Source organism: Nyctibius grandis, chromosome 8 (genome assembly GCF_013368605.1).
Source record: "Nyctibius grandis isolate bNycGra1 chromosome 8, bNycGra1.pri, whole genome shotgun sequence".
Classification (NCBI taxonomy): domain Eukaryota; kingdom Metazoa; phylum Chordata; class Aves; order Nyctibiiformes; family Nyctibiidae; genus Nyctibius; species Nyctibius grandis.
Window position 1 is genome coordinate 12,968,754 of NC_090665.1, and position 16,420 is coordinate 12,985,173.

A 16,420-nucleotide genomic window follows, 5' to 3' on the forward strand; every position below is an offset into this window, starting at 1 on the left:
CTTCTTGGTGCTCCTTGCCAATGCTGTAACGTTTGCTTCCCCTCATCGGCCCCTTCTGGCACAGGACTTCAGACCTCTCTTAGAGTGTGTCTTATCTTAGAAATGCAGGGAGGTTAATTACTGAAGTGGATCAAAGAGGAGAAAAACAAAAGCGCGTGTCCCCAGCTCAGGTGAGAAGGAAGGTCAGACCCCTGGCATCAGTCACCACTGACCCACAGGTTTTGGACATGGGTTTCTGCGGCGCGTGGTATCATGAGGCACCTAGAACCATTTTTTCCATCCCTTTGCATTGACCATTAACTGATGCACACATGCCTGCGGGCAGGATCATTATCCTCTCTGTCTGTGTTCCCACAATGGCCTCACCAGTTGGAAGTTAGCCTTGACATCATTAAGGAAACTTTAACAAAGACTGTTCTGTTGCGAATGAACATCTTGATGAGGCCTAATTCATTTCACAGTTGTTGTTATCCTGTTGACCTAAAATGACAGCAGGACACTTGGAGAGGTGCCCAGTTTATTTAAGAAGAAAGCACAAAATTGTCTCTCCTGGCCTGCAGAAAGAGCTTAGCAGCCTAAGGCACTCCTAGCTCCTGGTCCCAATGCTCTGCCTGGCAGCTCCTGCCCCTAAAAGCTCACTGTGGCTTTTCTGAGGGCCAGTCCAGATCGCGTTGGTTTTATTTGTTTTTAACAGTTCCAGACTCTGCTTTGCACATCCCCTCAGGAGTGTTTTCAGTGCTGTGAGAGCTGGGAAAGTGGTGTGTGGTGCAGCAGGGTGACAATCTGGGTACACACCCCAGGAGTGATGTGTTTGGAGGCAGGAAGAGATGCCTGGATGCAGGTAGGCAAAGTGCCCAGCCCTGGGGCTCCCCAGGGTTTAAGGCTTGTCTGGTGGCACAGTCCCAGCTGCAGTGCCATCTCTGAGCCCCTGCCCGTAGCTGTCTGCTGGAGCACCCTCCTCGCTGACCATGGTGTGCCTGGTACAGGGGGTCTGCCATGGAGAGTGGCTGCTGGAAAGCACAGAGCCAAACAAGTCAACAGTGCAAGGACAAGGGGCCGGGGTCACAGGCTGCAGCAAGGGGAAGTCTACCTGGATATAAGGAAAAAAATCACAATGAGCAAAGAATGGAACAGGAGGTGAGAGAGGTGATGTGATTATTTGTGAGCAGTCCAGTTGTATCACTCGTGTGAATGGCAGGGGGATTAGAGGGAGGAGCTGGGCAGAGCTGGGACTGACAGGAGATAATCTATGTGAGCTGCCCCTTGGAGGGACAAGACCCTCTGACTAATCCCCATCTGTATGATCATATGGAGTACCTGTGTAGTGGGGTCATCCTGTGTATCACTCACCTCTTGGTAAATGGGTACAACGGCCTTCTAGGCAGAAGGCTCATCAGTTCTCAACATGTGCCAGCACACAGGAGAGGTGCGTTAGATGTGTGTAACTGAGAAGGGTTCATAAGTATAGACAATTCAGTGACTTTTTTTTTCTGTGGAGAAGGCTGAGTGGTTGAAGGAATGGTAAAGGCAGTCCTGGTTACATATGGATTAAGGACAGAGTCCATTTATACCTGCTTTGGGGATGATGAAGCATCATTTGAAAGGTGCAGAATTAAGAACAGACAGTTCCTGAGTTTCAGAAAACAGGACTGGAAAAATCGGGAATAGCACATGGCTAATCCTCAGGAAATCTATTTGTTTCCACAGTCAGTTTCTTTAATATTTTTACTTTAATAAAATGGAGATATTATTCCCTTTGCTGTTTTTATTGAGATCTCACATCCCACTGTAGCTCTGAGCTCCTGTCCCAGGTATCCAAGGCACAGAGCTCCCTGGAGCTCAGCCCCCCTCTCGTCCCTGCATCCCCATTCCCACCAGTGGCACAGGGGCCATGGGACATTAGAATAGAAGCTGGAGGCCACTCATTTCAAATGGGCTAATATGATTTCATCTGCTTCTCGCATTCTCCTGAGATACACGCTTATTTGTGATCCAAACACTAAACAGTCTACATGAGTGTCTGGCTGTGCTGAGCACAGACCCGAGGAGCTCAGACATCTCTAAATCCCAAATCCTCTTCCTCTTGTCAACTCCCCTTTGGCTAGAGGACATCATCTCATGCTGTTCCTCTGCTGCTGGAGAACAAAGGTGGACCGCAGCCCTAAGTCCTCCTGGTCTCTGCTGACGGCTGGCTCTAACCCGTGTGTGCCAGAGTGCCACTGGGGTTCAAAGGCCTCTCAAGGTGCTCCTTGGCCAGAAATCTCTCCTCTGCACTGCCCTCCTCGAGATGGGCCCGTCCCAACAGACACACTCATCCCATCCCGCTTCCGTCCCCTCCCCGAAGGACGCCGTGCCCTCGTTTGAGGGCACTTCATTCGTTTGAGGCTCGACTCGGGCACGTTTTGCATGCCCGGGCCGGCGGGACACATGCGTGCACTGGGCTGGGATGGCTCGGAAAGGGGGAGCAGGGGCATCCGGACCCGGCACGGCAAAGCGCCGGGGGTGCCGAGCAGTTTCAAAAGCCGGTAGTAGGGGACCTCTAGCCGCCCCCCCCCCCCCCCAAAAAAAAAAAAAAAAGTAAAATTATCTATAAATAAAGACCCTCGGAGACTGCCCGCCCGGCTGAGCTCCTGCTTGAGCACGGCTGGAGAAGGGGAGGGGGGAGGAAAAGGCCCCGTCCCCCCGCCCACCCACCTCCGCGGGGGCAGAGGGGCGGCGAGCGGCGGCCCCGCCCCGGCGCTTTCTGTCCCCTCCGCCGCGCCGTACGGCCAGGCGCGCCGGCTCCATCCGCTGGCAACTTTGTAGCGCGGGACGCGGGCGGTGCCGCCGCGGCTCTGCCCTCAGCCGGGGGGCGAGGGCCGACCCCTGCCGGCCCCGGGCCGGCGGGCCCAGCCCGCCATGGCCGGCATCGGCATCGACCACTCCAAGCTGCCCGGAGTCAAAGAAGGTAGGGGTCACCCCGGGGCGGGGGGAGCGGACCGGGTGTGTGTGGGAGCGCGGAGCCCTGCCTCGGCGGGGGGAGCGGGACGGGACGGACGGGGCGGTTCGGGGGGAGTTGAGGGAAGGAAGGGGAGAAACTCTTCTTTTTAAAAAATTTATTATTATTTTGAATTGCCCTCCTAGCCCGGCTCGCGGGTCCCCACCCCGGGGCGTGCTGCGGGGGGCGGGCGGGGAAGGGCCGCTCATCCCCGGGGGAAGGCGAGGGGCGGTGCGGGGGGAGGGGGGCAGCCCTTTGTCTGCGCCGGGGCCGCGGCCGGCGGTTCTGCTCCGCTCCCCGCGCCGCGCCCGGTCAGCGGGGCTGGGGGGCCTGGAGGGGGGCCGGGGCAGGGCTGCGAGCGCGGCCGGGGTCCGCTCCCACGGGAGGTGAGCCGTGCTGTGAAATAGCCGGGAGACCCTTCGGGGGATGGACATGCGAGTGCGTTCCCCGCGGTTGTGGCTCGGCGGCGTTTGGGGGCTCCGCTCGGGGCGTTGGAAAATGGGAGGAGAACGGTGAACATCCACACGTTTGGTGGTTTGATGGATACTGGCAATGTTGAGGTCCCGGTTAAAAATACTCGAGCCTGCGGAGTTTTTGTGAAGACTTTGCCCAGCGTTGAGCTTTAGAGCACCAAGCAGCCTCCTCTACCCTGAAAAATCCCTGTGCACCCCAAGAGCACGGGGGAAAGGTGGGCTGTACGCGGCCCCGCTCACTTGCTGGGTGTCCAGCTGCAGCGGGTGCTTCTGGCTGCCGGTTTAGCCTGTGCTCGGTACACGGGTTCACCTTTAGTTGGGCCAGATTGGCCTCAGCTTCCCTGTCAGCAGAGTATCTGCTTCACACATATGCCTTTAAGCTTAATTAAAGGTGCACTGGAGCTGCCTTGGGCTTAAAAAGCTTTGTATGAGGTAGAATCTCTTCTTTCTGACACTGATCTAAATCTGCAGAAGCTCTGTCAAAATCGAGTTATTTTAGATTTACGCTGTAGTAACGTGTGCCTGTCTAAATGCAACCAAAATTCCTTAAACTTCTTTTCCTTGCCACTGGCCATTTATTTTTCTTTTTGTAAATTTCAGTTCTTACAAAATAGCAAGCGTGAATTTGATGACTCGGCTAGTCGAAAGTAGAAGGCATACATCTGTGCAGGGAGCTGGAGGTTCCTTTTGACCTCTTGTTGTCCTTTAATGCTTCGCTTCTTATTGCTACTGGAAGAAAAGTAATACACGTATGCTGCAGTTTTCGGGGTTAATGTTGGTCCCATTAAATGATTAGCAAAATTGTTATTGGTCATCTTAGTGTGGCCAAGATCTCATCCTTAGAGTCTGTCCACATATGGTTACTCAAGATAATTAATCCAATTAACCTGTCCAGTGGGTTGATTAAAGTGAATTAAATCTCTGTGTAGATGCTCTTATTCAGAATTTAAGTAGTCTTGATTTGATTTAGTTTGATTCATTTTTTAAGTGAACTAGCTGGACTGAGTTAAGGTCACTTATATGCTGAATGAAAGTATGTTTATGGAGTTCTAATGTAGTTCAACCAGTCCTTGGTAAATTTGCAGCTATGGTTAGCGTGGATTAAGTTTCAGGAGTGTCTGGGTATGACAATCTGTTGTTACCCGATAGCAGTTGGATTAAATCAGTGTCCCAGAGCAGCTCCAACGTACAAGATAGATGAGGCCTGAGACATGTTCTGCAAAGCCTCTGACATGTTTCAAGTTTAGTGACATCATTTGTTTTTATTGTGGAAAGTGTTGAAACCAAGCTATGCTTTGGATTAGATCTTTTAATGCTCAGTGTTGATGCCAGCCAAGGAAAGAAATGCATCGCCTTCCATACCTAGGGAAATATTTATTGTTGCTGATACAGAAATCACTGTTGATCCGTCTGGAAAAACATTCCCTTTCTTCATTTCGGGTAAAGGTCAGCTTAGTCATTCATTAACAATGAAGAACGTTGTTTTGGTTTGAGCATTTTGTTTCTCACCAGCCCTCCTTTGGAAGGGGAGGTGCTGTGCCCAGGTTCTCCCTGCCTGCAGGTAGCTGGGACCTCTGGGAGGCAGCGGCATCATCCTCCTCTTCTGGTGTGGTCTCAAAAACTCTTCTACAAGTGAGGTCATTTCTGTGCAATGATGGCAGTGAAAATCTGATAACTGTAGCTAGGTGCTGCAGGAAGCCTTGCTCCTTGTGTTTACTTTCTTTGTTATCTTCAAAAGCATTTATATTAGCTGAAGGCCTGATATAGGTGGCATTTTGCTGGTGAAAACTGCTTCAGCCGGTCCAGTTTATTTTGTGGGCAGGGCTTTACTTACTGGTGTAAAATACACACTCAAAACGCTCTTTTTCTAGTATAAACTAGACCTCGGTGCTGCGCCTGGTGTTACAGAGTCATTTTTCCATGGGCAGTAAAGTGGATGTTCTGACCACTGTGGTCAGTAAAGCTCTTGTAAGTTATTTGCTGAAGGTTTTGGTGTTAGTTGCAATCTGTGGGCTGAGTTTCTTTGCCTGTGTTTCTATTGGCCTCTCAAGTGTCTGTGACATTTTCTCTTTTCACAAAGTAGCTTTTGCTGTGTGCTCTTTTGACCCACCCCAGGGGATTGCTCAGCTCTATGTGTGTAGATCTTTTTTATTAGAATCTCATTTGGGAGCCTTTTGGGGACAAAAGCATCCTGGAAATATTATTTTAATTAGTTACTTATAAAGCAAATAAATAAAAGAAACTGGATTGGGCTCTGCATGATCTCTAATTGTCTGTCTCTCATCTCTTGTGATGTGATGCATTACTAGCAGCTAAAATTGGGCAGGGCTACACCTTCTCCTTGGCTACGTGTTTTCAATGAGCTCTTTGGTGCAGCTCCCTGTGCTGTCTCAAAGCACTGTATCTTGCTTCTGGGACCTGGGAGGTACCCCTGCCTGCATGCAGACAGGCAGAGCTGCATGGTGGGCGTTCCTGGGGAGGTATTTTGGAGCTGGGTAGACCTCGCTCCTCTCTGGAGGATGTACCTGTGGTCCCATCTGCTGTTGCTGCCTTTGCCAAAAGGCTGAGGTCTGTGGCAACGGCTTTGCGAAGGGGATGCCTGTCTGCTAAGACCGAGGCTCAGTCCTTCGTTCAAGTGCAGTCTCTGGGAGCCATCAGTTGTTAGTGGTGGCAGGTAAAACCCAGGTATGGGCTTCCTTGCCAGAGGCTCCTCATCTTCGTGCCTGTCTGAATCCTCTGGGAGGAGAGAAAAGGGAGGGGTGGGTGGGGAGAGACCCTGCGCTCTGCTCCAGCAGCGTACGGCTCTTTGGAACTGTGAAAAATTGCAGTGGTTTATAAGTGTTTTCAATTAATTTTATTTTCAGTAGTACTATACGGAAGTATAAGGGCAGTACATCGGTGCCCATCGTTAGAACCAACCCTGCTATGCTGCTGTCTCTTGAGCTCTAGTCTGACAAAGGCTGATTGTGCCACTCCTGCTCGGAGAGGCACAGCAACAATGCTCGCACTATGGTTTGTACTCTTCATTAAGCATCTGATTTGACTATCTGAAGCTCCTGAGCTGTACATTCAAATGCTGATGGTTGTAGTCTGCTGCCAGAGAGGCCAGTTTCCCAAATGTGGTAGCAAAAGATATGCCTCTGACTGTGGCCTTGGGGAAACAGGAAGGGCTTGAGTCTTTATTTTCCGGCTTGGCAAGGCGTGCTCTGGGGCAGGCAGCCTGGCTGGCTCTCTTTTGCCATAAATTGAATAAAAGTTTGCTCTAAGCATGTGTCTTCCTCTTCTTCCCAACCATAGCACCTTCCCTCTGACCTCAGCAGCTTAATGTGACCTTTGCTGAGACTCCTTCAGTAAAAACTTCCTGGCTGCTGACCCTCCGAGGGACGGGGGAAGGGGGTCAGCTCTGAGGTGCAGTGTCTCAGACTCTCCTGGAACAGACTGACTGATGTTATCTGCTTATTTCAGGGCTTCTAGTGCCTGTGTGTGCTCAGCAACACCATGGTGGAGGAGAGGAACTTGATGTCTGTCAAAGGTGGAAGCAGGTTCAGAAAGTGTTGATGGCTGGCGAGGTGGGTGAGGAGGGATTCTGCTGTGGAATTTTTCAGGGGGCTGGTGTTGAGGGATGAGGTGTCAGCCGTACTTATGTGAAGGAAGGGTTGGCCTTCCACTGGATTAGTATAGTCAGGGCAACAATTTTGAAAGCAGCTGAGGGTCAGCCAGGTCACTGTGAAGCCACCTGCACCATGCCCTTTGGCTCCAACTGAGATTTTTCCTTGCAGCATGATGTGCAGTGTCATGGTTTTCTGCTTTGTGACTTCCTTGGAGAAGGGCTCTGAAAAATTCAGGCAAGCGGGATGGCCTGGGGGCAGCGAGGAGGGTCGAGGGTGATGGGACATAGACACAGACTTTTCTTTCTAGGTCACTGGTTCATGTTGAGCTCTTCTGAGTAATAGGAGGTCTGTTTTTCCAGTATGCACGAATTCAGTAGCTGAGGCTGTGGTCACTTATTTCACTTACTGTTAAAGCTGGGTGAAAGTTTTATTGTGCATGCAGTTGTTCTTGGGTCTGCATTGCTTGGCAGAGGAGATGGGCAGGATTAGCATATTTCATGCTCTTGGCTCCAAAATGCAACTGAGCAAGCAGGTCTGCCTCCTCCCATCCCCTAAATCCTTAGCCCTGTCCTCTGTGAGCTGCCATGGAGGTTGTACCGAGGCAAAAAGGTTGCTCAAAAGCAGTCTTTGGCAGAGAGGAGCTTCCAGACTCACGTTGATGCTTTCTGCAGAGTGGTTTCCTTAGTTACTGACAAGTTTTTGGGCTGGGATAAGAGGGGCCACAGTCTGTTTTGCCCTGATTTCTGGGGATGCAGGGAGGTGGGGGGAGCCTTCCCCCATTCATGATACTAGGACACTGGCCATGACCCATCACCGCTCTCTGAGTAATGATCCCAGCTGAGGGCTGTGTTGCAGACAGCACTGTGTTTGCTGTGACCACGGGCCTCTGTTTAATTTCCCGTGTCTGTGAGCAGTGTCAGAGGGTGTGTGCATGCTGGGTGGGAGTTGGGGACGGGGCCAGTTGTGCTCTCTCTGGGTGGAATGAAAACCCTGCTTGGAGAAGCAATGGGATGTGCCTTGGGGCTGTGTGAAACTTCTCTGTTTTGCTGGAATAAGCTTTCTTTTTCTTGCTCAGAGACATCCAGTTCACATGAATGTGGTGATTTATAGGACAAAGCAACGTGTTCCCTCCCTGCTTCTTCGTCCCCTTCCCAGAGCATCCCCAGCTGGCTGGCTTTCTACTTGCTTGCTGCTGCTCCTCTGCATAGTGCTGGTTTGAAGGCTGAAGGACTGAGAAAGGAGGCTGATCTCTTGGTAAAACTGCCTTAAAACTCGAGAAGCTTAGGTCCAGTTTCTGGCGTGGCGCTTGCTGCTGGCTTGACCTTTTGTCTTTCTCCAAAGAGGTGATAAAGATTTGCCGTTCTGCCGTTCAGTGGCTTGCACTGCGGGGAGCAAAGGGCATTTGCTGGGCATTTCCACCAGGAAAGCAGGACTGACGTCTCCCCGGAGACTGCTGTGCGTTGGGGATGCTCCATGTTCACCTTACAGTGCTGGCTTCTGCATGGGACAGGTGATGGGACCTTGTGAAAGTCCCTTGACACTTCATTTATACTTACGTTTTAGAAATAGGAGCCTTCCCACTATTTTCTTTCTCAGTATATGAAAAGATACCACACAGGTGGTTGAGCGAGTGCTGTATCGCCTTGGCACTGTATGTCAGCTGGGAGAGACTTTTAGCAGGGCTGGAAAGAGAGTGCAGCATCACACTGTATGTATAAGAGATGCAAGGCAGGGCTGTCATGAACCTTGCATTGAGTAAAGGAGACCAGTTAGACCTGGGTGCTCATAAAGCCTACTCTCTAACCCCGAGCATCTTGTGAATTAAGCTTGCCAGAAGTGTTACTTTCCTTAGGGAGAAAGGTGTGGATGAAATCCTGCTCAGAAGCCCAGCACAGCCCTTCTGCCCCTGCCCAAGGATTTTGCATCAGGCTCCAGAAGCTCAACTGATGATTATGTTAATTGCACACCAACCCACAGTGCCACCACCACGATGCTCTGTCAGCCAAATAAAAATAGTGAGATATTTTGGTTTGGTAGCAGTTTGGTCTGCACACTCTTGACAGCCCTGCCTGCGGTGAGTGCTGTTCAGGACAGAAAGTCGAAGTGGGTTTGCAAGTGAGTCACTCTTCTTCACTTCTCTTTTCAAAGGAGGTGTAAAAAGCTGTGTGCAGTAAAACTTTGAGTTCCTGTGTGCAAATGGGTAGGGTTTGTTCTTTACCCAGCCCTTCTGCTGAACCAGGACTCAGCTGGAGGAATTGGCTTAAGAGGAAATGTTTTGTGGGCTCAGTATGTGGTGTTCAGTAAGTGATGACAAAGGGACATAAATGAGCAAATATTCAAAGGCACTGAGAGACAGGCGTACCTTAAGGACGCTGACAGAGAACTAATGGGACAAAAGGGAGGAAGGAAGTTTATGCAAACAGGAATATTTCCTGGCAGTGAGAGGGGATTTATTTTTTTTTCTGCAGAAACCTCTCCAAAAGACACGGTACGTATAGCTTTGGCTTTTACAACCAGACAGAACAAGAGGCTGGAGTGTGCCCCGGCAGGAAAAGTTCCTCGCAGAGGGACTGTCACCACCGAGGTGGCAGCTGGGCTGGGGAAGCACTGGTCTGGCTCCGGGCAGCCTTCCTCGGTGTGGATGGAAAGCTTCTCCCCCCGCATGGTTGCAGGGCAGAATGGCTTTGCACAGCAAATGCATCTGAGCTTATCGGATATGTCTGTTATGGATATGGCAAACGTTACTTGTGGGATCCTGGTGGGAAGAAATTTTCTCTCCCTCTTCTGAATTTAGTTTTATTGTTGGGGTGCCAGCTGGTGGGACAGGGAGGATTTATGTCCTAAATTCACGAGCACCTCCCGGAGTCTTTGGCAGTGCTGCTGGGGGACGGGGTGAAGCGGTGGAGGACAGCAGGGAAAGACCTGGGAGTTTTCCGAGCTGCCAGGGTGTTGGCTGTTTTTGTGGCACGCAGAGAGAGCTGCTGTTCACAGGGCTGAGCTCTCCTGCAGGCCGTTCGGTCGGCGCCAGGCTTCCGAAGGAAGTTGGTGTCGGGAAGAGGCTGGGCTCTCCTGACCTTATTTGCAGCGCTGGAGAGACTGGGTCCTTGGCTAGGGCTGCATGGCCCAGCCTGCATTCCTCACACCCTTGAATACTACAAGGTGGAAAGGCAGGTTTGCCTCGGGCTCTGATTACTGTGCTCAGTTACCTGGTGCTCCACGCTGTTGGCGTTGCCCAGAGCATCAGCTCTGGCCACGTCACAGGTGAACTTGTTAGGTCCTGATCTTAGTTGTCTTTTTTTTTTTTTTTTAAAAGCTGTAAGTATACAGTATCACCTAAAGGTGATGTAGCCACCAAAGCAAAAACTTTAGTTCTGACTGACTTGCAGCTCACTTTGTGCTCTCAGAGAGGAGGCGTTTAAAAGGCTGCCAGTCTGCTGCTTCCTTGTGCTTTGTGATGCACGTGAGCTGTGGGCACAGGTGCCACAAAGTGGTTTGTTCCAGGTTGATGCTGGGAGCTCTGCCTCCCTGCCCATCTGGCCCCAGACTTCTTACCCTCTTATGCCACTGTTTTAAATCTGTAGTTGTTCTCAGGGCAGTGTGCCAACACAATGCTGTGACAGGAAGGGGGACAAGTATTGTTAGTGCTGCAACTTTACTGATTTGTGACTCTTTTGTAGAGGGATGTGAAGGTTTGACTGATCTGGGGCCAGCTTTGGTACTTTGTGTTCCCCAGAGCTGACTAATAAACCTGGGGAACTTAAATGTGGGAAGCAAGGGGAGAGAGGAGAGAGTACCCGTGAGGAGCTGGCGAAGCAAAGAAAAGGGGTTTTGAAACGAAGCAGAGCATCCTTGGTTGGTTAGAGGAAGGTTGTTCTCGTGGAGCGGATTTGCAGTGCTGGCAGCAGCTGAACGGGTGGCAGACAGGAGTCCTAGCAGCCTAGCAGCCGCCTTTCTAGGAAAAAGGAAGCTGATAGGAATCTGTGCAAGAATCAGGCCGATTGCAGGATCAGTTCAGACACCTCCAGCTTCAAATGCAGCAGCTGGCCAGGTTTCCAGCAAGCCTGGTAGGCTGCCCTGAGGCTCATCCTGCTGGAACTTTGCTTCTCTTGGTATCTGATCTGGATGAATGAAACCTGACTTGTTTGCATGTGCACTGATGCTGCAGTCTGTCCTTCCAGCTGCAGCTCTGGTTTAGCTAAAAGCATCTGAACAGTCTCAGACTTGGCTTTAGTCACCCCAAGGCTGAAAAGAAAGTGGCATCTCTGAGGGAGTCTTTCTTCTGCTTGTTCTCTCCAGAGATTCTTGTTCCTGCAGGTCGCTGTGGTGTAAAACCACACCATGGGATTTCGAGAGGAACTGGAGCCTTTTTTTAGCACTTGGCACCTTCTGCGTGGGCATCAGGCTTTCAGAAGTCAGCCTTGCATAAACAGTCACCAAACTGAGTCAGTGCATGAACTTGGACCAGAGGGGCATTGAGAGCTCCCTTTCTGAATCCTGTGACCCTTGTATTTTGCTACATTATCTTTTAGGATTAAGCTGGAGGAGAAGCCTGGGAGAGCTGACACTTTGAATTATCTCCGCTCCTGCCTGCCTCTCTGGAGCTGCTGTGTGAGCTTATTCACCACAGCCTGAAACTGAGGGCTCAGAAATGCTAATGAAGCATCCAAGATCCAGGGTGCCATGGTTCCTGAAAGGCACCCTGAACCATAAAGGGGATCTGCCAGCTCTCTGCAGAGAAACTACTGAACTGAGTAAGGGATTTAGTCTTGCATCTAGCAGAGAACAGAAGTTTTGCCTATCTGGGAAACTCAGCATGTCCTTCCAAGAGTTTTGTGTAGTATAAAATTGCCTAAAATGCTGAAATAAAAGCTGAAATAAACAGATCAAAGCAAAATATGGTGGTCACCGTTGAGATGGATCTGGGGGAAGGAAGTGTATATAGTGCAAAAATCTTGAGATGCAAGCTCCATGCCTGAGCAGTTTTCTGAGTGGGTGGCTGTTTTGAGTTGTGCATGAAAGGACACTGTTTTTCTTCTCCTCCTCCCTTACACCAATTTAAATGAGTGGTGCTGGGCTTAAAACTAAAACTGCCATTACATCCTGTCTGCAAAAGGGAAAAAAAAAAAAAAGCCTCCTGAAAAGGACAGTGTCATATGATCCATGGGACACTGCTGAAGGCATGTTTTACAGCTACAGTAGTGCTCATGGGGACATCTGTGTGAGCCAGGGATTTTGACCTCTCCTGGTGAAGGTAACTCCTGCCCAGCTCTTCACTGACGTGTGTGTGGTGGTTGGTCCTTGGGCAAAGTGAGGGTAAAACACAGTTGTTGGAGGCAGTGGTGTTTGTTTTGCTGTGATCTGTGGTTGGGAGGCTGTGGTGAAAGTTGACTGCTAGGAAAACTTCGCCCTGTCTTTGTTGTTGATTGTTCATTTTGCACATGTGTTAGCTGAGTCAACTGAAACTGTGTCAGATGCTGGAGAGGATGACTACAGAAGCAACTTTTGTTCTCATTGATGATTAACTTCCTCCATACACAGACCCAGTTATGCCTCAAATATTGTTAGTGAAGTGTGTGTTTGGCTGCCTGGGGTCTACTGCTTGGCTGTGGTGTCAAACTAGCCAAGCCATCCCTGACCAATATATCTGTCTTGAGGTTTTTATTCCCATCCACCTCGCTGTTACTGATGGGTCCACAGCATGATGGCTGAGCTCACAAGTGACCTTTTGGATCTAGGCAGTCCTGTACAGGCTGATGGACACTGGAACACTCAAGAAAGGGCTACAGAGATAATAGTGTTCTGAGCCTGGCAGGTAATGGCTCACGGATATTAACATATCGTGGCTTATGTATCTGCTTTCTGCTTTGAAGTGGCAAAATACTGTATGTATTCAGCCCTTCAATGTACAGACATTTCTGAAATAGGAGGCAGCAGCTGTAGCAGCAATGGCTATAGGACTGAGGGGTTTTGGAAAGTTCTTGTGACTCGGAGTACTTCATATCTGGGGACCCAGCTGGACCTGGCTGAAAAGGCTGAATTTCCAAAGCATGGGTGCCAGGACTCCATCAGATTCAGTGCCATTTTCAAGTATGTCTGTATGTCCAAGCTTGAAGTGCTTCAACATTTTCTTCTGGAAGTCAAAGACGCGGTGTCCTGGTTTCGGCTGGAATAGAGCTAATTTTCTTCTTGGTAGCTAGAATAGCATTGTGTTTTGGATTTATTATGGGATTTTGGTATGAGAAGCATGTTGATAATGTACTGATGTTTTTGCTTAGTTGTTGCTAAGAGATCAGGGACTTTTCAACTTCCCAAGTTTTGCTAGTGTGCAGGTGCACAAGAAGCTGGGAGGAAGCATAGCCAGAGCAAAATGGATCCAAATTAGCCAATGGGATATTCCATATCATGCAACGTCATGCTCAGTATATAGATGAGGGTTGGCTGGGAAGTTGGGCGCTCTGTCCTCTGGGATTGTGGTTTCGGGGTTTCTGTCCTCTGGGATCACTAGCCAGGGACAGGCGGGGCATTGGTCAGTGGGTGGTGAGCAGTTGCACTGCACATCACTTGTTTGTGTATTCTATTATCATTATAATTATATTTTATTTCAATTATTAAATTGTTTTTATCTCAACCCACAAATCCCTTTACCTTTCTGATTCTCTCCCCTGTTCCTCAGGAGGCGGGGGGGAAATGAGCGAGCGTCTGCGTGGTGTTTAGCTGCCTGCTGGGTGGAACCACTGCACGTGGTCTTTAACATTCTTGACCTGTGGGTTGTGTTTTAAGCTTGGGGGGTAAAAAGAGTTGCTCTTATTTAGAAAGACTGCAGATGAAGCGATGTAGAGTACAGTTATCCAATGACGAGAAAGAAGGCAGCCCTCTGTAATAAAGGCAGAATGATAAGTTTTATCAAATCTTGTGGCTGGGGCATGCTCTAGGATGACCTTTTGAGCTCCCTTGTGGTGCTATTTTTTTTGCAACCTTGAGTATCTCCAGCTTCCTGTTTATACGGTGCAAGAACATCACCTGCTTTGGGGTGTTCAGCAGATGCTCTCTCAGCTTAAGGACTGCTCTTGCAGTACATTTTGCAGGCAGGTCTAGGGAAGTGAGAATGCCAAATTAGTAGCCTCAGAGAAGGCATTTTGTGAATGCTGCTGATTTCTATTTCAAGGCAGGTTAAAAAATAGACTCATGTTCTGAGGATTTGGTTCCAATACATATATAGTCTTCCTTTTTAAAGCATTGTTGGACAGGGGAGAGCTTATTGTTGGAGAATGGTGCAGACAGAGCACAAACCTCTCATGGCCTTGAGCTCAAGACATTAGCTTAGAGCAGAGAGGATAACCTTCCCAAATCCCAAGCTGTCTTAGCTTCCAGGCCAAGACTGCCAATAAGAAAAACACGGTTCTGTGGCAATATTTTTTTATTTTGCACTTTTACACTTTTAAGAATTAGGCCGACACCCCGCAGTTTGGTTCCCCATGGGGCCGCCCAGTCTCCTTGTGCTGCCTCATAGCTCCCAGCTACATGTGATGCTCTGGTGCTGTGGCTGAGAAGCAGAAATCATTCCCTTCTCCAGGCTGCCCAGCCCTGCCCTTCGCCTGGGAGCCACCTTCTCCCTGTGCGAGTTTTCTGATGTCCTTGGCACTGGCGGTGTCTGGTGAACACGGTCCTAGGAATGCCGTCTGTGTAACTGCAGCTGCAGCAGCTGAGACATGTCCTGGCCAGCCTCTGTCAACGCCTGTGTGTGGTAGCAGGATCTCGGGAATCTCCTGGTGAGATAGGAGAGGCAGGACGGAAATGAGAAGCGCCGAGGTCAGGCCATGTACCTCCCAGAGCAGTTTTGCAGGGGGTGAGAAGGAAATGTCCCAGTTGCATGTTTCCTCTGGAAACTGCCCTCTGGGTAGCCTCTCGCCTCCAGTTGGGTGGCTGCTTGGTCATGTTGGCTTCGTTTCAAGGAAATGATCTGCAGATTTTGGAGGACTTATCTGGCTTGGAGTGTCCTGGCCAGTCCCTGCTAGTAAGAGTCTCTATGAGGTCCCAGCTTGCTTTCTGATCTGCAGGCTTCTTCATAACTCAGCATCTTCCTGAGCCTGCTGGCTTGTAACAGGGTGCACTTGCTGCTTGCCACTTAATTTGTCTGTAGGCCCTAAAAAGTGATTTTTTTTAGCTGATGAAACTGTTTTTTCCTGTGTCACTTCTGTCTTTCCTCTCCCTCGTGTCCTTCAGGATTCAAAAATTGCAGATGCTCTAAGCTAAGCATGACTCACACCTTCTAGTTTATTTTGTGAATTATCTGGCACATGATGCTGATGGGAAGATGTTGGGAGTGGAGGGGGTGGGGAGCAAGAGATAGTTTTGTGTTTTGTTTGTTTTTTTTTTTTCTCCAGACGCAAAAGGAAATGCTTGGAGCATGCGTGTGTGGTCCCTGGGTCATTGAACTGGCTGATGTCCCAGAGCATGGCGTATGGGCCACATGAACCAAGGGGGCCCTTGGGCCTTTCAGCTGATGTCAAAGCACAGTCCAAGACTTCAGAGAGAAGTGGGGGAGGTGTTTTGCTGTAAGCCTTGCTTGAGAAGCCGGTGGGGTTTGACCTCTTGTAGAGACAGTGCACCTTCACGCTGCCCATTCCTGGACATTACCTACCTCTTTGTCACACACCTAAGTGTCGGTAGCAACATCTGAGGCTGCCTTTGCTCCTCTGTTGTGGTTACCTCACTCTCTTTGAAGCAGTTTGGTGTTACAAATGCAGAGCTATGGAGCTGAGGTAAGGCTGGAGAAAGCTAGTGAGGTAGGTGGCAGAATATAAAAAGAAAAAAGTTATTTCATGAAATTTTGCCAGATTGTTGTACTTAGAGACATTCTTATCTCAGCCATAAAGACAGGGCTTGCAACCACGCTTGCAAGAGCCTCAGATGCACTGATACTTAGAAAGGCATATTTTTGGGGTAAACTCCTACCAGTGGAGAAGACCTGTGCTTGGAGCTTGCAGAGAGGCTATTCAGGATCTCTCAAGCAAGCGAGCTCCCTCTTTCATGCTGCTGCATGGATATTTGCAGCACACCACTGCTACAAAGGATGATGATTCCAGCCATGCTTCTGCCTTTGTCCTCTCCTGCTGGCACCTCACCTGGCTGTGGTGGCATCTGGGATTCCTCGACTGGCATTTCTTTCACTGACAGCTGTGCCAGAAGCTGCCAGGAGCTATCCCAGGCCTGCTCCCTGCTGCACCAAGGCAGATTGGCTTAATCAGACTATGGTAAACCTGTTGTTAATGTTTCATGCTTCACTGGACTTGCCAATTGTAGCTGCTGTGATCGCACCCCTGCTGCTTGTTTGACTGTGATGGCTCACAGTCAGGGCC

At 49.8% G+C, this 16,420-nt stretch overlaps 1 protein-coding gene and 1 long non-coding RNA gene across 5 annotated transcripts in view; both read left to right on the forward strand.

The window, feature by feature from the left end:
* Positions 1–2,781: 2,781 nt before the first annotated feature.
* CCDC50 (coiled-coil domain containing 50) overlaps positions 2,782–16,420 on the forward strand; it is a 44,867-nt gene continuing 31,228 nt past the window's right edge. For 2 of the 4 annotated variants that reach the window (XM_068406838.1, XM_068406835.1), the window contains exon 1: positions 4,761–4,896. In XM_068406838.1, coding sequence (XP_068262939.1) covers positions 4,776–4,896 — 121 coding nt within the window. In that variant the 5' untranslated portion in view covers positions 4,761–4,775. Of the gene's footprint in view, positions 2,948–4,760; positions 4,897–16,420 lie in introns of those variants that run through there. The other 2 variants (XM_068406837.1, XM_068406836.1) reach the window with 2 other exon arrangements.
* LOC137666678 (uncharacterized) lies at positions 9,091–11,955 on the forward strand. The gene is made up of 2 exons (XR_011048678.1): positions 9,091–9,176; positions 11,591–11,955. It is a non-coding gene; the product is annotated as an uncharacterized lncRNA (long non-coding RNA).